Here is a 25372-nt window from a genome sequence, read left to right as displayed (position 1 = left end):
AAAGAAACTAAAGAATCATTAGGTGAAAGGAGACATATCAAGTGTAATATTTTCTTCACAAGCATTTTTCATAAATATCAAGACCATAGAACACTATATTTAAAAAATGAAAAAAAATACCATATTTGTCAGAATATCAAGCAAATAGAAATACTGAGGTGTAAAGCCAAAAAGCACTTGCCACAAAAATGAAAGATCTACATGAACACTTTTAATAAACCTTTATAACTCGTTTACAAGAAGTGTTCTCTTAGTAACTGGCTTAGCTCCCAATAGCAAAGGTCTCATTAAAAGTAAAATTCATGGTTTGAAGGATACATTATTGTAAAGAATATTTGTAATGATCCGTATTATGAAGTGGTGCATAATGAATTACAACGAGGTTCCCAGCTCCATAAACCGTAAAACCTCATCAATTTAGTTAAAGTTATGACTGTGTCTGCAGTAACTTTTAGGAAAGTACAAGAAAACTGGTAAATGTAAAAACTTAAAGCTGTCAAATTTCTCAGGTATCTAAATTATGAATAATACAATGTAGGCCATCCACGAGGCGGGATATTGTTAATTCTTTTATATATATAGAACATGAAACAGTAATATAAGTTATGTCATTTCAATTAGGGCCAATTCTGTCTTCTGATACACGTGGGCAACGCATTTGATTTTCAAATGAGCATTGTGCAGGGGCAGAATTCTTTCCTTACTCTATCCTCTTATGCGAGTTCTTAACGTAAAATTTGATTCATGAATTTCACAGCAACATGCACTTACCAATACTGCACAATCTTTAGCTTCCAAACCAAAAATGTTCCGTCGTTTCACCGTCAGCAAATCAAGATCGCTAAAGTTGTCGTCATCATCATCCTCAAGGAAATTAACAGAGCCTGCTTTCGGAACTTCGTTTATTGAAGGAACTTCTTCCTCTTCAGAAAGTTCCTTTGACTCATCACCCTCTTTGGCAGTGACTTTGCTGGGGATTTCTTTTTCCTCTGGTTCTTTTTTTTCTTTTCCTTTCATACATGGAACAATAGATATCTTTTCATTAAAATGAGTTCTGCATTCCTCCACCTCTTCATCGCTTATTGAAGAGCATGCATCTTCACACTGCCATTTCCCCTTTAGGTGGCTTTTTCCTTCCAATGACTCATTCACAGACAATTGTTTCTGGGCTTTCTGAAGAAATCTTACTCGAGGTGCCACTGCAAGGCCAAGGGAGCTAAAGCATGGGATTAAAAATAATAAAAAATTCATCTGAAAGACAGTGAAACTGAAAACAATTCTACTAAATTAGAAGTGATCAGCAGGACTTACTTTTGATAATGTTTTACATTTAATGTATTTTGACTGGTGTACTTACAAACTAGATTATTATTATTTTAATATATACATACACACACAACTGGAGATTCAAACTGTCAGAAAAATGCAAGCCAACACATATGGGGTGAAAACAACTGGAAACATAAGCAGCTCTATAAGGAGGGCTATGCTCAGAAAACAGTATTCCCAAAAGAAACCTGGAGTGACAGCAAATGACAATTACATTTACAATATAATATGATGGCATAAATGTCAGTGCAATTTAGTACTGCAGATGCAGAGGATTCATGTCACACACCAAGGAAACTATGGTATTCATCATTGCTGAGATTGCACCTAAAATACTGTGCACAGTTCTATGAACCTCGGTACCAAAAAGACATGCAAGAAATTCAGAGAAGAGTAACAAAATTGATTAAGGCTACAACTATACTAGAGACTGTACACGTGCCCATGAACGTGGTTGTGCCTTAACCCATCTATTGTCTGCATCTAAACTGCAGAAGCACATATCTGAAGGCAAGTAGAGGGCAAGTAAGTTAGCACTTCGGGGGGGGAGGGGGGGAGTAAGTACATGCATGTCACTATTGTACAGTACATGTCAGTGTGTGGTGTAGACTTGGAAAAGGGATATCAACCTGACTTTTAATAGTCCATCCCACCCCATTCCCACAATGCAGTGAACCTTTTCTTGCCTGAACCTTACTCAATCTATAAAGATCCCTGCCCCCCCCCTCCCCCCCCATTATTGCTTGCAGTAGCAAACAGTGCTGACCACTTTATAACCGTTTTCCACTACACTCTTTTAATCAATATAGGTGAATATGGATCCTCTGTCAAGAGCAGCTGTCTGGCCCATCAACCACATATGGATGCTGATCAACATGTGGGCACAATACACTATCTTCCACGACTTCACCTAATGCAGCAGGAATATTCACATGAATCGGGAAATTTCACAGACTCTGAAGAAGCTAGGCATTCACCAGACTCCATCCCAGTCCTGGGAACACATGAGACACCTGAGACTCCTTTACCAAGTGCAAAAGACTCGAACTGTCACTCTGGGGTGAATACTCACACTTGCCCCTTCTACCATGAGCTATACCAGATGCTTTCTCAAGGACTTCCAGGACAGCGCCTGAGTGGCTCACAATCCCCTCCTTAACCCTACCAGCCTCACTGTTCGACAGCATGCCAATAAAGGCTGAAAGGAGTCAGCAGAGATCACAGAAAAAGCCCTGAAAGACCCAGATGAAGAGGAGCAAGTCATTTTGCATCTCTATCCAGAGGAGCTAGTAGAGCAAGCCCGCATCCTCCCCAACGAACCCAAAAAAGACCCCAAGATGCAACAGAAACCAGAAAAACAGAAGCCAGAAACCAGAAACCCAGCATCCCTTCTTACTCCAGTGCCATATGCCTGATTGAGCCTACCACACCCTCCGCTCCACCCCAAAATGGTCACCGAGCAAGCCAGCTATAAATCAATGATTTCATTGATTTTCCATGAACCACTATTACCCATTTGGGGAAGATACAAAATGTCTTGGCTAGCACTCAGGCAGCAAAGGGTCAGGAGCCATGCAGACATGGGGAAAGAAGGGGACACATTTAGAAAGGTCCTGATTTGGAATGGGACAGTTGTACAAAACATATAGTTAGCTGTAGGAGGTATTAATAGCTGCCTTCCTTCCTTGGAAGATTCCACAGTGTCTATTCTCTTCCTCCACCCACTCCAGTCAAACCACCACTTTACAAACAGGAGCCACATTGAAAGGGGCTAGGTCCAGGAAGGGAAAGGGAACCCTTTGGTGGTCCGAGGAATATCACAGTAGTCCTGTCTCCTGTGGAAGATTACAACTTTTTTTTTTTTTTTTTTTTAAACTGTTCCTAGTGTCTAGCCTCTCCCAGCACCAAGCCATGCTGCACAAGTTGGGAGAAAAGGGGGCTGTGGAAGGATCGAGTCCAGAGGTTGCATAAACACAGCATGGTGTCCCTTTGCTGTGCAGAAGCAAGGGGCTTGTGGTGGTGAACTTAAACTGCACCTTTATTTTGTTCCCTGTAGTTTAATCTTTCTTTCCCTGTCCCTTTAACTGATGTTATCCGAACACAGGGGCTGGAGTTTCTGGTGATGCCATAAGGGTTGGACAGTGTTCACGAATCACTTCTGCCTTTTCAAGGAAACGCTGTATGCTACTAAAGTAGACTACATCCAGTTTCCAGTTTAATTGCCTTCCAGTCCTGTAAGCATAGTTCAGAACATTTCTGGCATAGCAGAAACTCCAGCTGGTTCTTGAGGTTCAATGGCAGTGCAAATTTTCCATTCTGGTACCTTGAATACCATTATGTTCTACAAATGACGGCCAGCCTTTAGAAACTGGTAACATAGCCCTGGAAGACACTTGAGACACCCTCGATACATTTAACATTTAAATTTTTTTAAACATTATTATAGCTACCTTACCATTATTAGCCTCTGTGCTCTGTCCTTGGGGGCAGCAGATGTTATCTGAATATCAAGAATATTCTAACAGTCACATTCCTGAAATGCTAAAAAGTGTCAATATTGTGGTCTTCTAAAGCTAAGTTATGTTTTATAGGGAGATTTCTCAGCATCTTCCAAAGGAAAAAATATATAGATATAGTTACATATACAGAGAGAGAGAGAGAGAGAGAGAAAGATAACGCTGCCCTTGTCTTTGAATTAGCAGGACCTTTGGCTGATGAAAGGGAAACCATTCAACCAGGAGGACAGACCCAGCAACACAGCAGAGAGAGATGGAGGACGAGTCTGCAGGACCTGCTCACTAGCACTGACAGGAGGAACCAGGAGCAGTTTGAGTTCCTCAGACCATGGGAGAATCAGGCTCTTCAGCAGGAAGAGACACTGATGAACTTGTTCCTGGAGCAGTAGGCATGCCATAGGGAACCGAGCAGCCCTCATGAATGGACTGATACAACTGGTGGCTAAACGAGTTCAGGGCCGTCTGCTGCTGTGGCCACTACACCTCTACACTACACTACATCTCCTCCTCCAGTTGCCACCCAAGGTTCTGCTGAAGCAGAGGACCAAATTCGCCGCTCCTGCAAGTGATCATGAGCAACTTGAAGGACTCATAGGATGATACTCTCCACCTGCACCTGAATGTGCAGGAGAGGAATAATGAACCTGCAGGAGTCCCTGAAGCCCAACAAGCGACCGGCCCCCAAGCCCTGGGCAGGAAATCTCCCCGGTTATCCCCCCAAACAATTGTCCACTGTCATTCCCACTTTGTCTGGTGGAGAGGGAGGGCAAGAACAAGGGGACTGGTTCAGAGACATTGACAGGTAGCTATTGTTCATGGAGTCAGCCCCATCGTCTTTTGATTTATAGTTTTATTTTGTTCTTTACGTTTTGATTTCACATTCCGTATAATATACAATATAATAAATGTTATAACTTCCTTGACTTGTGTATGGGCTCTCCTTTCTAAGTAGGATGAACATAAGATGTTTTCAGGTTCAGGACCACCAACCACAACACATGAATTTGAATAGTGTAACTATCTGGTGCCATCCCTCCAACGCCCATTCCCCCCATGCCCACGTCTATAAATACCTGAATTCCAAAGAATACACGGGAGGGATAGGGACTGTTATGTGCTTAGAAAGCATCAAAAGTCACAGCAAAGAAAAGAGGTAGATAAATATCTTTATGACTTGGTTCATATACAGAACAATGAAACAATTAAAAACAACAATAAAGACATCTGCACAGTTATTAAATGGCCCCTTTTCCTCCCAACAAAACTTTGACCAATTTCAACCTTGGGGGGTATGATGCATAACAGCCACTAAGGGCATTTAGCATCAATGAACGATGAAAAGAAAAAAAAACTGTGAACGCCCTTTGCCCTTCTTAAGAAAGTGTTGATAAGATCATTTAAACAGATTGAGTGCTCATGATAACAGTCACAAAAGCACTGTACAATGTTTGCTGCACAACTCAGCCACCACCCTACGCAGCACACACCCAATTTCTAAGATGCTAACCTATCAGAGGCACCCTATTATAGTTGTTTGTAATGGGTGAATAGTCACAGGAACAAACAGCTAATGACTGTTGGCCATGGGTGAACAAAACTCTCAAAGTTTTGTAGCCCCAAAAGTAAGTGCCAATGTTCCTTCTTGTGCTTTTTTAGCAGCTGCACAAGATGTGAAAGTGTCCATCGGCCCAGGCAGATATCATTCTTCTCGTCCCTGCTATTCAAACATGTGCACATCCCGTATTTCACTTGCTCGCTGGGAACCAGGACCAATGGGCACATGTGTAGGGTTTGGTTGTCTGTAAAGAATTTGCAAACCAGACCTGTCCTGTGCTCACTCATGATGGAAACTCTCCCCTTTACCCTCAGAACTGTATGCAGTGCACAGCAGGCAATGATTATGTGAATGGCACTAGCCACAATGGCATTCAGATGGGAGGGCAGGCATCGCCAATGAGCTTTCAGCCTGCCAAATGCACACTCCATGCCATTCTGCAGCTAGTCACTTTGTAACTGATTTCCCTTTTTTCCAGGGATTCCTTGATGTGGGGATAGGATTTCAGTTAGAAGCTGATATGTAGCATCCCCCAAAATAACTACTGATAGACACACTATACAGAACCACATCATTTCTGGGGATTAAAATACAATTCTGATCTCCTCAGCACCCTGGCATCAGGAACCTTTCCATCATTTGCCATGCCAGTATTCATGACTCTGCCTCCGTGGTCCACCAAGCCTTCCAGAATGAGTGAATAGTAACCTTTTCAATTTACATATTCACTTGCCACTTTTGGTGGGCAAAGTATTGAAAACCCATCCTCTCAAATCCAGCTATTATCTCCAGACCTTTGCTTAAGGCAACCACCCGTGGCTAGATCAGTGTTAACTGCCTCATAAACCTGCACAACAATGACCCTGACAGTGGACTTTCCAATCCCAAAGTGGTTTGTAAATAACCAACAGCTCTCTGGTGTTGCCAGCTTCCATAGGGCAATAGCAACTCACTTCTGCACCAGTATGACTTTCCTGAATCAAGTTTTCCGGCACTGGAGGCTCCTCACACAGCTCCATGAGGGTCTGTTTCCTCATTCGGAAGTTCTGAAACCACTGCTCATCATCCCAGGTTTCTAAAACAACATAATCACACCATACCATGCTGGTTCTCATGCACCAGAAGTGCATGCCATGGCAATACCAGTATCATATCTGTTCCATGGGACCTGAATGGACTGGCACTCAGTGTCATGGCTACCTGTCTTCAGCATGTCAGACAGTTCTTCCCAGATTTTATCCAGCATCTCGCTGATTGCCCACTCCACTGCACAAACATGTATCCCTCTATAAGGAACAGGAGCAAAACCAAAATCATCATCCAGTTGCTCCATGTCTTCAACACAGTTTGGCAGCAGGGAAAAAATTAGGAGGAACTGCCACCAGCAAATATGTGAAGGAAATAAATAGTATCCAACACCACACCGCAAGGTAGTTCCTGGAGTGTCGCCTGTGATGCACAGAACCTTGGGATAGCCTCCTGAAATGATAGCCCTAAATCAAGTAACAAAAGCAGCAGTGGGGACACAGCTATATGCACGTACAAAGAATTATACCCAACTCCAGCACAGCATATGTGGACATTTGGCAGAAGTCTGGGGAACGTTTACACATGTGTACGCAGTCATCTAGCCGAGTACACGAACAAGCATAGACATAGCCTAAAAGGGTCAAAAGATGGATTTAGGAGGAAAGATTAAAAGACCATGCATAGTCTGGCTAAATTGCTAATTGGGAAAAAAGGGAGGGAAGAGAGATCTCTTAAAAGGAAATAATCTCATCTACCTATATCTTCTTGAAGTAGACCTTAATATGTAACTATGTCAACCTGACAATTTTGTAATTTAAAAGTTACCTGTGATAATTCCGAGTCAGATTGTTATTCTACATGAACTCTCCAACTAGCCAAAGACTGTAAAAGTCAAGTGTTTTTCAGACAAGCTATGAAAATACTACACGTTGTTTACCTAAAATTATAAAGTCTTAGAACAATGCCAGAAATTTAGCAGGACAATGCCAACCTACAGTCTTTTTAAAAAAAGCTTAGTTTAAAGTAATTTACCTTAGGGTTTTTACTGCTGCCCATTGCCTTAGCATCTGAGCACCTTCCTTGCAAAATCAAAGCTAATAGCAAAGACCATAGTGGATTTCATAGACTCTCTGGCTCTTCTCAATTTTCAGGGTGACACCTCTGTTGGCTTATGATTTCAGGATTTGCAAGGGGGTAAGGAGAGAACAGCTGATTTGTGAAAAGTTCGAGAGGCGTAGCTGTGTTAGTCTGTATACAGCTAAAACAACGAGAGTCCTGTAGCACCTTAAAGACTAACAAATTTCTGCAGGCATAAGCTTTCGTGGGCTGCAACCCACTTCGTCAGATGCATGAAATGGAAATCACGGATACGAGGTATATATATACATCCAATGGTAAGAAACAACAATGGGGAGGGCAAGTGCTAATAAAGTCAATTCAGTTAGAGTAGATGAGGCCTATTCACAACCATTTATTAGAAGGTGAGAATGTGTGAACAGTGACAATTACTTCTTGTAATGAAATAACCATTCCAAGTCCCGATTCAGACCCAGTCTGAGTCAAGTTTGCATATGAGTTCCAGCTCTGCAGTTTCTCACTGAAGTCTGTTATTGAAGTTTTTTTTGTAGACGTATGAGAACTGTGGAAGAAACAAAGCTTCACTCTGCATTATGGTTGAGGCTTATCAGAGATCTGAGACTCTTATTTTAAAAAACACAAGCATATGCAAGGGGAGAGCCACTGACGGGGTTGTCTCTGGTCAGTAAAGGGTCTCCGCCCTCAGGCAGATTTTAACATATATTTATAACAGTGTTAGAATTACAGCATTCATTCTTCTTATCATTAGTCAAGGTTACAGACATAAGCAAACTGCAGTACAAGCATTTTCAGCTAAGACAGTTGATATTTTTCAGCACTGTTTACATTCTTTTCCTCTGCACTGTCTCACTCTCTGTTTTACCCCTCCCTTTACCCATAAGACATACTTTTCTTGACCAAAGTTTAAGGCCTAAGCAGTTTACTTCAACAGCTCCCCCCTTTGGTGCTCCAAAGCACCACACTGCCTTAAGCTTCCACATTCATTAAGTCTTCAACTTCTTTCTGTACTTGCTCATCCCATTCTTTTATCTCAGCATACATATTATATACTGCTGTTTTCTATTCTGGGCTCAGCATATCTTTACTTCAACACAACTTTCAAGTCAGCTACAGAGTGTTCTGGGAGACTGAAGTGCTCTCCGACTGGTTTATGGATGTTACTATTTTTTATGTCTGATTTGTGTCCATTTATTCTTTTGCGTAGTGACAGTCCGGTTTGGCCAATGTACATGGCAGAGGGGCATTGCTGGCACATGATGGCGTATAGTAGACGTGCAGGTGAATGAGCTTCTGATGGTGTGGCTGATGTGGTTAGGACCTGTGATGGTGTTACTAGAGTCGATGAGCGGGCAGAGTTGGCAACGGGGTTTGTTGCAGGGATAGGTTCCTGGGTTAGTGATCTTGTGGTATGGTGTACGGTTGCTGGTGAGTATTTGCTTCAGGTTGGGGAGCTGTCTGTAAACAAGGATAGGCCTGCCTCCCACGGCTTAAGCGAGTGAGGGATCATCTGCTAGGATAGGTTGTAGATCCTTAATGATGTGTTGGAGAGATTTTAGCTGGGGGCTGTAGGTAATGGCCAGTGCGGTTCTGTTGTTTTCTTTGTTGGGTCTGTCCTAGTGTAGGTGATTTCTGGATACCCGTCTGGCTCTGGAAACAGATAGGTTGCCAGCATGGAAAGTTTCAGGTACTGCCAAGACTTGAGTGACAGGTAATTTTTTAGAAGAATATATGAAAATTTTGAAAATACAGATAGGGAGCACATATATCAAAGAACTTCAGTTACAACAAAGTAAGCAATTTCTCTCTCTTCTTCAAGTGCTGGTCAAGTGCAATTTCCCTCTCTTCTTCAAGTGCTGGTCAAGTGCAATTTCCCTCTCTTCAAGTGCTAGGTGTATTCTGCTGTGGCCTAAATGCAGTGCTCAGAGGAGGGTTTGAGGATGAAGGTGGTATTTAGCAGCTTGAAGAACCATTGTCCCAAAGGATGCGTAAAGCAGAGGAGTCTTGGACCAAGGCATAATGTCTTATGAATGTGTGGATGGAATTCCACATAGCCGCCTAGCAAACATCAAGCATCAAGCATCTTGACTGAGGCCACTTGTGCCCTTCTAGGAGTGAGCCCTCACCTCATAAGGGGGATGAAGCTGGGCAATCTGATTAAGAATAGCATGCAGCCAGAGATCCATTTATAGATTATCTGAAAGCTTAACCCTGAACTCATTCTGGTATGGCAATGAACAGTCTAGGTGACTTGCTGATTGGTTTCATTCTCTGCAAGTAAAGTGCCAATGTTCATCACATGTCAAGGGAATGAAGTCCCCTCTCCTTGACAGAGGCATGGGGCTTCAGGAAAAAAAAACACAGAGGTAAGTGAATTGACTGGTTTATATGAAATTCTGAAACTATCTGAGAAATGAATTTTGGGTGTACTCATACTGAGACTTTGTCCTTATGGAACAGTTTGTATTGTGAATCAGCCATTAGGGTCCCAAGTTCATCTACCCTTCTGGCCAAGTGATGACGAGTAAAGCAACCTTAACCAACAGTTGAGATATGAAACACATAGCTAGCAGTTCAAAGGTGATTTAGTGAGTGCTGAAACCACTTAGTTAAGGTCACAGTAAGGGGTTGATTTCTTTACTGGCAGAAAGGTTCTAATCAGACCCTTCAAGAATCTGCCTGTTACTAGGTAACTACAGATCGCGTAACCACCCACAGGTGGGTGACATGCGCTGATTGCCACCAGCTAAGGGAGCTAAGGGAAATACCTATATTGAGACTAAGAAGATAGTCTAAAATAGTGGGACTATCTGCTGTCTCTGGAAAATATGATTTTGCTCTGCCCAGAGAGAGAAATCTTTCCACTTGGCTAGGTAACATTTTCCGGAAATCCCTTCTATTATTAAGAATGGCTTGCATGTTCTAGGCTTGCATGTTCTAGAATGAATGATCTAGGCTTGATGCCCATCCGAACACCAAGCAAAGAGATGAAGCACCTCCAGGTTAGGATGCCTGATCTGTCATATTCCTGGGTCAACAGATCCAGTAAGGGCTGAATGCTGATAGAGGACAGGATGACATTTGTAGGAGGCTTGGAAATTGTCTGAGCCATTTGGGGGCGATGAGGATGACTTGTTAACCCGAGGTAGTAAGTAGCAAAATAGAAGGAGAGGCATAGCTCAAGGCAGTAGGAAAGCATTGCCTCTGGAGTGCTTTCCTTGAGCTACCCCGAAGTAGTATATTTTGCATTTCCTGCTTGCCTCCCAGGGCTTCCCCACTGAGTGAAATGATGTGCACCATGAATCATGTAACTCCCACTCATGATAGATGGCAAAATGTCTACTGAGAATGTCTGCCAATGAATTGTGTGTTCCTGGAGAAGCTTCAGTTCCTGGAGAAGCTCCAGACACTAAAGGTTCCAACTCAAGCCAGGAGGTGTCAGAAGGAACTGGGTTGGTGGTTGGTCTACCCTGTCCCTTATACCCCCAGAAGCACATGCATACTCACAGTGGAATACACACAGAGACTGGCACTTGAAGAAAAATTGCTGTTTCACTGTTGCATCATCCATCAAACTCTCTCCACTTTTCTGTTTGAATCACTTTAAATGTCTCCTTAAAGATTTCCTGAGCTCCTTACCAATAAAGAACCATAAGAAAAAGTGTTTTATCATTTAAGACACTTCAGTATATAAAGTATGCTATAATGGTTCACCATCATGAACTCTTCACAACACCACTGCCTACCTTTGGGACATGTATGCTCATGCCCATAGACTCCAGACACATGAGAGCAAACTAGCCCAAAATGCAAATATTACAAAGTGTTCAGAAGTGAAAATGTGATTTTCCCAATATAAACACAGTAGGGACTAAAAGTTTCTTATCTTTTCCCCCACAAAAATACAGCCAAACCAAAATGTCTCTTCTATCAAACTATGAAATTTACTGAATGTTCCTTGCCTTTTGGTTACTAAGACATTTAGTACCTACTGAAGTAACTTAAATTGAATGCATTTTCCTTTGCAGGTCGTAACAAACACCTGAATTCTCCACAAACTGCGAAAATGCCTGTCAGTTTGTAGGACCACTAAACATTTTATACTGCCTGATCTTGTGTTTTCTCAATCAAGCAAGATTATGTATTACATACATACACATACACATTCTTCCAGAAGCAATTAGCAGCAGTGGAGTTTGAGCAGGGCATTTCAGAGCAAAAAAGGTAAGGATGACTATTTGAGGGAACTTTCCATTCAGTACCTTGTGCATATTTACCAAAGGCCCACTGATAAAAGGATTTATACACAACACATTTGGGATATTAAACGAAACAACTGTCTTAAACTTATTTTAGCATTTGTCTATGAATGGCCTTGGAAACAAAACTGAACTCTACAAATTAATCTAATGACTAAGTGGAGCAGGATTGGTGAAATGTAGCAGATTTAACACTTACAACGGCAGTAGCCCCTAGACAACATGAATGAAGACATGATTCTTGCCTCAAAAAGCTTACAAACTTCTCTTAGCGAATGAAAGTTAATCATTTGCAAAAACTAAATAAATGCTATTTTTGCAGAGTACTTTTCCCATTTTCCTAACATCTTTGCCTCACAAGTGTGACTTCAGCTTTAGGTAAAGTGCTGAGAAAGCTAACTTACTATATTGCTATATATTGCACCATATATTTAATCCATTTTCATGTTTCCAGTTTCGCCAAATATCATGATTTCATTACAAGTCTCATAATACCTGGTGTTTTTCTTAAGGCCCAACTATGCTTGAATCCAGGATTGAAAATCTAAACCTTAATTTAAAAAACAAATGAAGTTTCTAGCCCTCCTGGCTGTAGAGAAAAGATTGAAAATGAGGCGTGCATCCAGCTCAGAAAGCACAAGGCAAATTAAATGAACTATTTCTTTTGTTTTTTAAATTTCAATATTTTGGAGCCTGATTCATGATGTGTGAGGTTGGCAATATTGTTTTTGTAATTCAACAAGAAATAGCATGTACATGGTTTCTGATCTGGGACCAGACCCTACTGTCACAGTCACCTGCAACTGATAAAATTGGTTACCAGTTCAAGTGCTGGTAATTTTTTGTAGGGCACTTAACTAGTATCTAACCTCAGTAGAGTTACTATCTGGATCCACATGACCTTTGAATTACTAGAATGACTATACCCCTCCACCCAGGCTTTCTTATGAGCTACATATTATCCCTGACGATATATCAACAACTTCACATGCTTGAAAACACGTAGATTTCAGAAGTTAAAATTACTGAAATGACTATTTACAAGTAGCTTGTTTTTTAGCCAAAACGAAGCTACAATATTTATAACAATTAAGTTACGTATATTACTTATGCCTTGGTACAAACATTTACACCCATGCTTAACTTTAACTAAGGCCTGGTCTACACTAGAGAGTTTTGTCAACAAAAGTCAGCTTTCATCGACAAAACAGTGCTGGTGTACATACTAGTCACCTCCCTGCCAACAAAACTGCCCTGTTTTTCCGACAAAATAAAACCACCTCGACAAGAGGCATAGGGCTTTTGTCGGCAGAGCTAAGGCGACACAGTGTCAGTGTAGACACTGTGTCCCCTTAGAACAGTCGAGGGGCTGTCATACTTGGCTACTGACAAGTAAGGGGGTGAGGGGTGGGAGCCCGGCTCCGAAAGCCGCTGGGCTGCCAACTACGAGCCAAGTCACGGGCGGCTGCCACTGCGAGCCCCTGCGACTCTCACAAGCCACGGGCAGCTGCCCCCAGGCTCCAAGCCGGGGCACAGAAGACTACCCCGGACTCCCGGCTGTGAGCCCAGGATGCAGGGGCTCAAAACAGGGGAGTGAGAGGCTGCTCCCTGGCTCCCAGCTGTGAGCCGTGACACTGGTGGCTGCCGCCCCACTGCTAGTCCAGGACTGCGAGCCCGGGTGATGGGCGGCTCCAACACTCCCCCACTCCGCCCCCCAAGCTCCCAGCCGGGAAGCAGGCAGCTGCTGCCCACCTCCCAGTTGGGAGCTAGGATCGGGCGGGATATGGATATCTGCTGCCTGGCTTCCCAGGACACTGGCGCCTGCAGCTCTACTTCCAGCTGGGACTGGGTGGGATGCAGGCAGCTGCCATAGTTGCAGGAGGCTGCCACCTGGCTCCCAGCAGGGGCACAGGAGGATGCCCCCCAGCTCACTCAGAGCCAGGGGACAGGAGGCTGCAGCCCCAACCCTGAAAGCGGGCTACTGCAGCCCACTCCCGGCTCAGAGCCAGGACCGAGAAGATGCAGGGAGAAGTCCCTGTGCAGCTGCCCCAACTCCAGACTACGAGTGGGAGCGGGAAGATGGCAGGCCACATGGTGGGCTCTCTCAGCTCCCCCCACACTGCCCCTTAGGTCGGTGGAAGTGCTCTTAGTGAGAATGCACTCCACCGACCCAAGGAGAGCAGTGTGGACATCAGCCACTGTTGTAATTATAGTGGTGGCTGAAAGTCGACATAAATATGTCGACTTATTTTTTCAGTGTAGACAAGGCCTATGTGAATAGTGCCATTCAAACCAGCAATTTGCAGAGTTTGGCCTTAGTTGTTATCTCAGTACTCAGATCTCTAAACAAAACATGAAATTACCACACAAGAAAAAACTATTTGCAAGTGTCTTTAATCAGTGAAATAAATGGAAGATATTTACACATTTAGTTTCACACTGGATTAACACATTCAGTACACAAATTTTAAAGTTATTCTTAGAACTAACTGTAAATTGCCTGTTCACGCATTTTATTTAACCAACTCTTGATTACACAAATGATTGCAGTTTTTAATTATTTACATTACTAAATCTTCCCAGTTAATTAACATAACAACTGACTTGTTACTCCCAAATATCCACACAGGCCATGTCCCTCCAAAACACTCTGCACTGTCTTTAAGAACTTCTTATACTGCTATATATTGTACCATATACTTAATCAATTTCATGTTTTCAGTTTCACCAAATATGATTTCATCACAAGTCTCATTATATCAGGTATTTTTCTTAAGGCCCCAAGATGCTGGAATCCAGGATTGAGGATCTAAACTTTCATTAAAAAAAATGAAGTTGCTAGCCCTCATGGCTGCAGAGAAAAGATTTAAAATGAAGAATCATAGAATATCAGAGTTGGGACCTCAGGAGAGAAGGGACCTCAGGAGAGAAGGGACCTCAGGAGGTCATCTAGTCCAACCCCTTGCTCAATGCAGGACTAACCTCAGCTAAATTAACCCAGCCAGGGCTTTATCAAAACGCAGCTTAAAAATATCTGAAGATGGAGATTCCACCACCTCCCTAGATAACCCCTTCCAGTGCTTCACCAGCTTCCTTGTAAAAAATATTCTTCCTAATATCCAACCTAGACCTCCCCCCCACTGCAACTTGAGAACATTGCTCTTTGTTCTGTCATCTACTACCATTGAGAACAGCCTAGCGCCATCCTCCCTGGAACCCCCTTTCAGGTAGTTAAAGGCTGCTATCAAATCCCCCCTCATTCTTCTCTTCTGCAGACTAAACAAGCCTAGTTCCCTCAGCCTCTCCTCATAAGTCTTGTGCTCCAGCCCCCCAGTCATTTTTTTGCCCTCCACTGGATTCTCTCCAACTTGTCCACATCCTTTTTGTAGTGAGGGGCCCAAAACTGGACAACACTCCAAATGCGGCCTCACCAATGTCGAATAGAAGGGAATAATCACTTCCCGTGATCTGCTGGCAATGCTCCTATTAATGCAGCCCAATATGCTATTTGCCTTCTTGCCAACCAGGGCACACTGCTGGCTCATATCCAGCTTCTTATCCACTGTAACCCCCAGGTCCTTTTCTGCAGAACTGCTGCCTAGCTTGTAGGTCCCCAGTCTGTAGCTGTGCATGGGATTCTTCCGTCCTAGGTGCAGGACTCTGCACTTGTCCTTGTTGATTCTCATCAGATTTCTTTTGGACCAATCCTCCAATTTGTCTAGATTCCTCTGTATCCTATCCCTTCCTTCCAGGTTATCTACAACTCCCCCTAGCTTAGTGTCAGCTGCAAACTTTCTGAGGGTGTAATCTACCCCATCCTCCCGATTATTAATGAAGATGTTGAACAAAAGAGTGCATTGTCAGTCTAAATATTTTACACTGGACAAGATTCTCTCTCAGAAGTGCCATATTAGCAATGAGGATTTTCATTTCTTTTTCTTTGTTGCAATTTGTTGCAAAATATTGAGTTTATAATCTCAGTGCAATGCAGGAGTACTGGTTTACAAGCTAAAAATAACTCAAGAAAAATAAATTTTATGCAGGAGTTCTTCAAGTGATAGTTCATGGTCCTTTGGCAAGTACAGCTATATCTGCAGATCACATGCTCAAATCAGGACCATACCATCCTTCCCTGGTTTCCCTTGTCCCCCACATCTTGCATCTATTTAATTAAATCAATTTAAAAACTGATTTAAACCAATGAAACATTCATGTACAGACAAGGCCTCAATCAGAATCTCCAACTCTCATTCTGTGTCCAAGTGGTCACTTTACAGTAATGCTCATATTTCCCCCTCAGAGAATCTCTCAGGTTTTGTCTTCATTGTATTAGGAAATAACTACCCCTTGTTTCTTTGGCACTTCTTGTGTTTTACCATCAGGTAGCTTGGCCAGGTTAACACTACACCCCCTGCCTGTGGTTGATATTGCTTATTTTACCTCATAGTAAAATTAAAGTGCTTTGTCTCTTATGTTTTTACATGCTCATTATTTACTCTACGAAAAAAAACCACTTTTTTCATTGAAGACACAGCTTGAGATGACTTGTGGCAGTCTACCTTTGAAACGCATCTCTTTTTCTCACTGCTATTGAGCCTCCCATGACTCTGCCTCCACTATGCAGTAACTAGGGATGATGTAAAATGGCAACTATTAAAGTTAAACCTGCAGCACCTGGTAACTTGGGTTGGATGAACCATGAGTTGGATGAATGGACTATAAGGTGGATAGAAAGTTGGCTAGATCATTGGGCTCAACAGGTAGTGATCAATATCTAGTTGGCCACCGGTATCAGGCGGAATGCCCCAGGGGTCAGTCCTGGGGCCGCTTTTATTCAACACCTTCATTAATGGATCTGGATGATGGAGTGGACTGCACTCTCAGCAAGTTTGCGGATGACACTAATCTGGGGGGGGGGAAGGGAGAAGAGTGGTAAATACCCTGGCAGGGAGGGATAAGACACAGAGTGACCAAGACAAATTGATTATTTCTCTCTATTCAGCATTGGTGAGGCCTCATTTGGAGTATTATGTTCAGTTTTGGGCTCTCCACTACAGAAAGGATGTGAGTCCGGCAGAGGGCAACAAAAATTATTAGGATGCTGAGACACATGACTTATGAGGAGAGGCTGAGGGAACTGGACTGATATAGTCTGCAAAAGAGAAGAGTGAGAGGGGAATATGATAGCAGCCTTCAACTATCTGTAGTGGGGGTTCCAAAGAGGATGGAGGTAGGCTGTTCTCAATGGTTGGAGGTGACAGAACAAAGAGCAATGTTCTCAAGTTGTAGTGAGAGAGGTCTAGGTTGGATATTAGGAAAAACTTTTTCACTGGGAGGGTGGTGAAGCACTGGAAGGGGTTATCTAGGGAAGTGGTGGAATCTCCATCCTTAGAGGTTAAGGCCCAACTTGACAAAGCCCTAGCTAGGTTACTTTAGTTGGGGTTGGACCTGCTTTGAGCAGGGGGTTGGACTAGATGACCTCCTGAGATCCCTTCCAACCCTAATCTTCTATGATTCTATGAACTTATACCCAAGAAGAGTAAAAGAACTGACAAACAAGCACTCACCTATTGATGCTGGGGTTTTTTTAAACAAAACTTGAATATTGGAGACGTTCCAGAGGACAGATAAAAGGCTAAATTTGCCAATATTTTTTAAAAGGTAAATAAGATGATGCAGGTAACTGTTTGCCTGACACTGATCTCAGCTAAAAACATGGAAAGGCTAAAATGGATCTGGATGGAAGGATGGTTCAATAATTAACACCAATCCATATGGTTTTATGGAAAATAGACCTTATCAAAAAATTTGATATTGTTTTTTGATGAGATTACAAGTTTGGCTGATAAATATAACACGACTGACAGATTTCTGTAAGACATTTGACTTCATACCACATGACATTGTGATTTTAAAATTAACTCTATACTAAATCAACATAGCACATATAAAATGGATTAAATATTGACCTGTAGATCTCAAAAAAGTAACTGTAAATGGGGAATCATAACTCAAACAATGGATTTTAATGGGATTCCCAAAGGATCTGTTATTGACACAATCATATTCAGTATCTATCAAAGATCTAGAAGAAAATATAAACTCATTGCTGGTAACATTTACAAATGACCACACAAAAAAATCAGTGGAGTGGGAAACAATGGCAGGCCAGTTACTGAGAATTATCTGGACTGCTTCACAATTGGGCTCATCAGAATACCAGGTGTTTTAATACAGCTAAATGCCAGGTCATACAGCTAGGGATGAGTGTAGGTCATACTTACAGGATGGGAGATTGCATTCTGGAAAGAAGCAGCTCTTAAAAGGTCTTAAGGTTTTTGGCTGATAACCATAAACATGTGCTCTCAGTGCAGTCCTGTGGCTAAGACAGCTAATGCAATTCTTGTAGATAAGCACTATAATATCAACTAAGAATATTACTCTGCAAATAACACTGAATATTGTGCCCAGTTGTAAGGTCCACATGTCAAGAAGGATGTTGAACTACTAGAAAGGGTTCTGAAAAGAGCTGGAAAGTCTGCCTTACAATGAATGACTTAGAAAGTTCAGTCTATTTAGTTTACCAAAGACAAAGTTAAGACGCGATCTAATCACTGTCTATAAATACTTGCAGAGAGAAAAAATTTCTGATTGAGGGCCCCTCAATCTAGCTGAAGACAAAACAAGAGCCAGTGGTTGGAACCTGAAGCTACATAAATTCAGGCACACAATTTTTTTAAATGAGGGTAATTATCCACTGGATCAACTTACACCTAGGGATGTGGTAGATTTTTCATCACTTGACGTCTTTAAATCAAGTTTGGAAATCTTCCTAAAATATCCTCTTGCTCATCTACAAGATATGAGCTTGATGCAGAAATTACTAGGAAAAACTCGATGGCCTCCATAACCCCTATTTAGGTGGTTATTATGCTTGAGGATCATAATGGTCCCTTTCAGTTTTCAAACCTGTGGCTCACACCTCTTTACATCTAATCAAGCACCCTGGCTTGCATTATTGCTCATCCCAGCAACAGCAGTCTCCAAAAGACTTCCCATAATGCTATCACTCCTCAAGAAGCTCATGCCTATCTCGCTTACAGTCCTTTACAGTTTCTTCCACACTAGGAACCATCCAGAATACTGTCACCCTGGTTTGGTCTCCCTATGCTTTTATCCTAGAATTTCTTTAATTTTTTGTTTGTTTTCATCTAAGGAAGCAAGTAAATTCATGAGGGTTGGTAAAGTCTAGCATACAACACCCTTCTAAGAAACAACATCTGAATCCATTCCTCAAGTTGTTAACACAAGAAGTTCAATAACCAAGCCAAAGAACAGAATCAATAAAGGACAACCTCATCTCATGTTTTGATGTCAGGAAAATATGGATGACTTTTTTGGGAGGTTGACCTAAGTGGAAAGTATAAGACTTTTAATCAATTTCTTAAGGCAATGCTAAAACTGAAATTGAATTTCTCTGGTATTATGTGCATGAAATCACATTTGACACAGTCAGAAAGTTTTCTCAGTTCTAAAGATAACTGGGATAGCCAGACGCTGCCTATGCAGCGAACTGAACTGAGGAATGTCCTTAACTATAATCCTCAGATAACTAGTTCATTTCATAGCCAAGTGACAATTATTTTGACAATTATTTTTAGGTGATATTAGGAAAGAAAACTCTACAGGACTTATATTTTGGGGATTAAAGTATGATGCAAGCTTTGTTTTCTATCCAAGTAAGCAGAAAAACTGCATACCGGTGAGCATTTCAAATAAAACCTAATAGAAATAAAATAATCTAGCTGCTTTAAGATTTAATATTTTGTGCTTACTGGGGTATTTGGAAATCATCCTAATGTGAAGATCCTGGGCTGTGTGTGCTTCCACTGAAAGAGCAAGTTTAATAAACCACTATTTGGATTGAGTCAGAAGCAGGGAACAGTTCTCCCACTTCTCTCAAAAGAAAAATGACCTTCCTCATGGGTAGTAGTCTGGAGCCAGCCTACCCTTCATAACAGAAACTGTTCTTGCACCAGATAATTTTGTTGTAAACCTACCCAGCTAGGAAGGTTGACTTTTGCATTCACCTTTAGTTTATGTGAAGTTGCTGCTTCATCTGTACCTAACAGAGTTCTCTCTTCCTGCTCTGGTCAGTGAGCTGGTGGTAAATAAACTGGTGGCCATGGCTGCAGGAATGCTAACATGTAACCATATTTCTGGACACCAGTTATCTTTATTTCAATGCTAGGCTACTACATATAGAAAGTTTACCAAGTACCAAATATATCCCTTTGGGAGAACCTAATTAACATGATCTACAAAAAGAAAAGGCAAACACATTTGTACATTACACCGGCCTTTGTAACTACAGAGGCAGAGGATTATTTAAAAATCCTGGAAAAGTGAAATTTCCAGAAGAGAAGATACTGTTTGGTGATCCTGAATAAAACCTTCCCCATTTACTTTGTACATTACTTGGCCCATACAAACATCTATATAAAAATGTTTTGCAAGGCAAGAGGAGCAAACAATTTGAAACTGGAAGGAATCAAACCATCAGCACCACTGACGCAAATCTGAGTTAACTGACTATCCAGATGGCTCTGATTAATAACCAAACTGGACTGTGAAATTGCTTTAGCTGCATTATCTATTTGATTAGTCATTATCAAAGTAGCATCTCATTCACAATCAGCAACTGCATCTATTCAGCTAAGAAGTTTTGAGATGTGAACGTCAGCAGCCTTAAGAAAATTATTTGCCACGTCTACATTCCAGGTAAAAATCTGTTGAGCTCAAATAGCTTCTAACTCTCTACAACTAGCAGTAGACTAAGGCTTGTAAATAATGTATCCTGGTTGAGTTTTCCTGAATCTAAAAACTGACCTGTGCTTCTTTTGGCAATAGATCTATAAATCCCTATATGGTTTGAGACCTGTGCACATTAGAGTGTATTTCTGTTTCCAGTATATCCCTGTACAAATGACATCTGCTGAAGTGCTCAAGTTTGCAATCTCTAAATTGCCCTTCACTACAATTTTCTTTCCTCATTGGTCCAACAGAACTTGAGCAGGATGATGGACAGGGTATGTTGCAAGGCCTGTTTGACTAGCATTTTGCCTGGAAGGTAGAAATGTGTGAGCAAGTGAATGCTTAGGAAATTTCTTAAGTAACAGTTTCATTTTTGTAAGGTATGCATTTTTATATTATTGCAGTTACCTACATATACACACAGTGATTTGTAAAATAAATGCTTCATTGCTTCCTCAAATGGCTCTATAAAGCAAGCAGACACTGCCTGGATTCAGTACATTTTCTTCAGCAGTGTTTTCCAAAAACTAATTCACATACCAGAACTTCTACTTCAGGAAGTTGGTAGCTGCAACTTTAGATCATTACTATAGGGCAGAGATTACCAAACTCTTTTTTGCCATAACCTCAGTTGGAGACTCACACCCCATGTGTGCTACTTCCCTTCCTCCAAGTAGAAACAGCACCTCTGTGGATGCCTAGGGTCGGGGAGCCCACCCCACAGGGCACTCTGTCGCTCCCTGGCCCAGGACACGCCCCAGGCAGTTAGTTCCAGCAGGACAGACGTGTAGGGCATTGCCACCCCCACGCTCCCGCCCATGGGGTCCAAGTCCCTATCACCATCAGGCTCCTCCAGTCGTAGCGCAACTGCACACATGCAAGAGCCTGTGTGGGCAGGGAGGAACTACCTCCCAATAAGGTGCACACGCACCAGCCTCCAGGAAGGCGAGCAAGCTAGAATGTCCCCCCGCACACATACTCCACTCCCCCTGACAGGGTATGCAGCCCCCTGCTCCTTATACTCCTTTCTCCCTGCTTCTCCAGCCCGGCAGCAGTGGCAGGAGCTGGAGCAGGAAACCCAACCAGTGAGAACTCTCACCAACTAGTCAGGTCCTCACATTCCCCCGACAACCCTATTGTGCTTCCCTCCTGCCCAGACGGCACACACCCCAGTATGAAAACCAGCAACATAATACAAAGTCTCTCTTCTAGTACCTGGCAGCTGTGATGGTGCTCATTTCCAATTCAATCACACATGTTTTCCTCACAGTGGAAACTGAGCTATTCCAAACTCCAGTGTCCATTGCTGGTTCAAGCACATAGAGCCAACCAAAGTGATGGGAACTGACTGGCATAGTTACGATCTTACTCAGGTAAATCGATGCACCTGTACAAAAGAGTTGGCAACATCTGTCCTAAAAAGCAACCCATTCACAAATTTAGGCTCCAAATTTAAAGGAGAACCTCTCAACTTTTGCTTGCTGGACCTATGAATGACAAGAGTAGATAACCAAGGAGCTGCAGACACATAGCTAAGAGCCTTGGACTCTGTGGCCTAGACAGATATAAGGTTGCTGCTAGAAACTTACCAGAACAACATTAGGAAGTTTCTCAGAAGATAGATTAGTGACTGCAGTGTGATGACAAAAAGAAGCATGTCATCAAATGTGGTTTTCCAGCAACTCATATATATTATAATCTCTACTTTTGGTCCTATGCTGGTAATTAAGAACTGCAGAATTCTATGGATAACACAGTATTAATCCCTGTATTGAGAATGCATAGCTGAGAGGAAATAAAAGAGGAACTGCTGATTCAGATACACGCATGGTAATATTTACATCAGTAAAGACACTTGTTATGCTTTGCCGATACCAGAGAAACCTAATGCACCAACACTGATGAAAAACCACGTTATGCCAAACAATCAGTCAACACTAAAATTTGTTATGCCTCCAATGGCACAAAAGTGCTTGCAGAAGCACTGCTCATCAGTGATATGTTGCCAAAACATTAACATGGGATTCCCTCAACATTTTCTTTGTCAGTTAGCAATAGGGATCCCAGGGTGGTCAGTTGGGGAAATGAGTCAACTTAGCTTCTTGAGGTTGGCAGACTTCCAATAGCTAGTATGAAAGGCCAGGTCAAGATACAGCTGTTGCAAACTTTCCCAGCTGATGCAAAGAGAACAGGGCTCCAGGTTACCTCCAGCTCTTCAGGTCAATCTTTTGCTGGGTGAGCAGACAGGTAGCTGTGGAGAAAAGGTAGCCTGCAGCAGCCTACAGGACTAATGCAGCAGTAGCGTGGCCTCACCTCATCTGTTCCTCCTGCACATGCACTGCTGGAGTTGCCAGTGAGGGGCTGGGCAGTGAGGACTGCGTGCTACATTCCTCACTTGCTCTTACCAGCCATCATGGGGAAATACACAAAGGAAAAGCTCTCTTTGCAGCAACTGATGAAGCATTGGCACAGCGTGGCAAATGCCTCCTCAATCCTAGAGGTCTAAAAATTTTAACAAACAGTGACAGCCTTGGCATTTCTGAGTAGTCTTAAAACTATTTTTGCTGCTCCTCCCACTCAACAACATACTCAAGACCTTTCCACCATCACACCAACACACACAGGGCCAGCTCAAGCATTTTACAGAGAGTCAATACCCCAAACGCAACTGCCTCGTTTAACAAGGATGTATATGTGGAGAGGGATCTTTAGATTCCCCCTCACACACACCTCCCAACTCCAGCCTCCTCTTACTGAAGGGGAGTCCAAACAGGTTTTCCTTTCCACTCTGTCAGTTGTTCATATATCAGTCTAAATTTTCAAAACAGTCTTTGCAAGGAAGAGTCAAAGACATACATTTCTGTCTAAACAAAAGCTGAGGTGCTCCTTCATTAAACTTAGGGTATGTTTACAAAATGACTGGGAGATGTCTCTGCTCACGACAGCATGTTAAAAACAGCAACATGGCCACAGCGGCTCAGGTGGCTGCATGGGCAAGCCACCCAAATCTAATCCCACCCAGCCCACTTGTCTAGTCTGAGCCGCCACACCACAGTTTTTAATGCACTAATTTGGACAAAGTTAGAGCCTTTATGTCTACACTCTCACCTGCTTTGTAGACATACACCTAAAGGCTGGCTTTGTCAATGAGACACTCGTGTGAGACTCCCTCCAGCTAATGACTACTGGTAGCAATGTTACAAGCCAATACCACAACAGAGAATAGTAATGCACCAGCTCTCAAGATGACAAATCTCTAGGATATTTTGAAGGAAAAAAAAAAATCTCTGCAGAGAAACCATTAGAGGATATGGAGAGAGAGTCAGCTCATTATGGCTACACAGCAGTTAGCAAAGAAGCAATGGACAATAACCTCATTCTCAAACTGCTTAACTCCCATACAAGTTAGGCACTTCAATCTGTGTGCTATTTGCAGAAATTTCCAGTGAAGTAACATCTGTCAAGCAGACAACAGGTCCTCGCAGAAAAAGAGAATTCTTTTCATAAAAATATTTGCAGAAGTTGGAGACAAAAGAAGAGTTCCTATTCCAACTTTTGCTTTGAATTTGTGTTTGCACTCACACACAATATATAAGTAGCAATAGGACCTATGTGTACAGCTCTTCAGAATACTGAATTTTGTAGGACATTATGCAATTCAGACAAATATAGCTACCTAGTCCATTACACCATTCAGTCAGGAGCACTGAGTTGGGAGACAGGAGACTATGAGTTTAAGTCTCACATCTACTGATTTCTTTTTGTATTGCCATACACTTCAGAGCCCTTATTGAACAAGACTCATAACATATCCTAAAAAGCAGGCAAATCTATTTCCCTGATTTTACAAATAAATTAGAGAGGTTGCACAAGGTCTAATCTGGCAGAGTTGAGACTAGAACCTTTCTCTAATAAATCTCTAATACAGCAAATCCAAGTCTTATCCACTCAGCTGCACTGCCTCTTATGGTGCCAAACCTATGAATGTGGCTATCCTGTCTTTGATGCCATTCTAACCCCCCAAGACTGCACTCCTCCTTCCAGATCCAGGAAAACATCCCAAGATTCCTGAACTCTCGCTTTCTACTACTGTCTAGTAATCAGTTGCAAAACCCATTGGCAAAGTTTGTGAAGTCCCCTTCTAATGGTTGGTCCTGGCTAGAGGGCAACTGATACTCCTTGAGCTCCAATTTTCAGGTCCATGCTGGGGATGTGAAGATACAAGCTCCAAACCCTGCTGACAAGTGGGGAGACCTTATGGATGTAAACGATGGAATTTGTTTTTTCAGTTTTCTTTTATTTAAAAGTTTCTTCAATTCACACCATGAGGAAACGTTCTTAAAAACAGGTCTCATCCCTGAAAACCCATAATCCATCTATTATATCACAACACAACAAAACTCAGGTGCTCTACATTTCACTTAATTGTGCCACACAAACAGGTTTGGTTGTTCATATGTACATTCATGTGAAACTTCAGAGCCATCGGAGTTAAATTTATTATGCATCTTTGACCATCTCTCTGGCTCTGATGAAGCCATCTCCTATGGGACTATTTAACAATACAAAGCTCAGAATCATTTCAAATGGCTGCCTTTTTAAAAGAAGTTAACCTGTCAGAATATGGTTTTATTCTTCCTCTACAAAATATGGAACACCCTCTGCAGACACACAAAATTACATATTTGCAAAACAGGCAAAATTCAGTCCTGGAATAGTAAGGGATTTTTACATATAGAAAAGGTGACCACCGCAAGTGCAGTTTCTCATGATTC

The 25372-nt window shown here is 42.1% G+C and overlaps 1 protein-coding gene across 5 annotated transcripts in view; it reads right to left on the bottom strand.

Annotated features, from left to right (window-relative positions):
* The window catches only part of DDX10 (DEAD-box helicase 10), a 349421-nt gene that overhangs the window by 251711 nt on the left and 72338 nt on the right, over positions 1-25372 (bottom strand). For all 5 annotated transcript variants that reach the window (XM_067562817.1, XM_067562818.1, XM_067562820.1 and 2 more), the window contains exon 13: positions 772-1216. In XM_067562817.1, the coding sequence (XP_067418918.1) occupies positions 772-1216 (445 nt within the window). The remainder of the gene's footprint in view (positions 1-771; positions 1217-25372) is intronic.

This window comes from Emydura macquarii, unplaced genomic scaffold (genome assembly GCF_026122565.2).
Source record: "Emydura macquarii macquarii isolate MOO-44397 ecotype Brisbane River unplaced genomic scaffold, CSIRO-AGI_Emac_v2 contig_2473, whole genome shotgun sequence".
Classification (NCBI taxonomy): Eukaryota; Metazoa; Chordata; order Testudines; family Chelidae; genus Emydura; species Emydura macquarii.
Note: the sequence above shows the minus strand (reverse complement) of the source record. Positions and strands in the feature narration are given on the sequence as shown.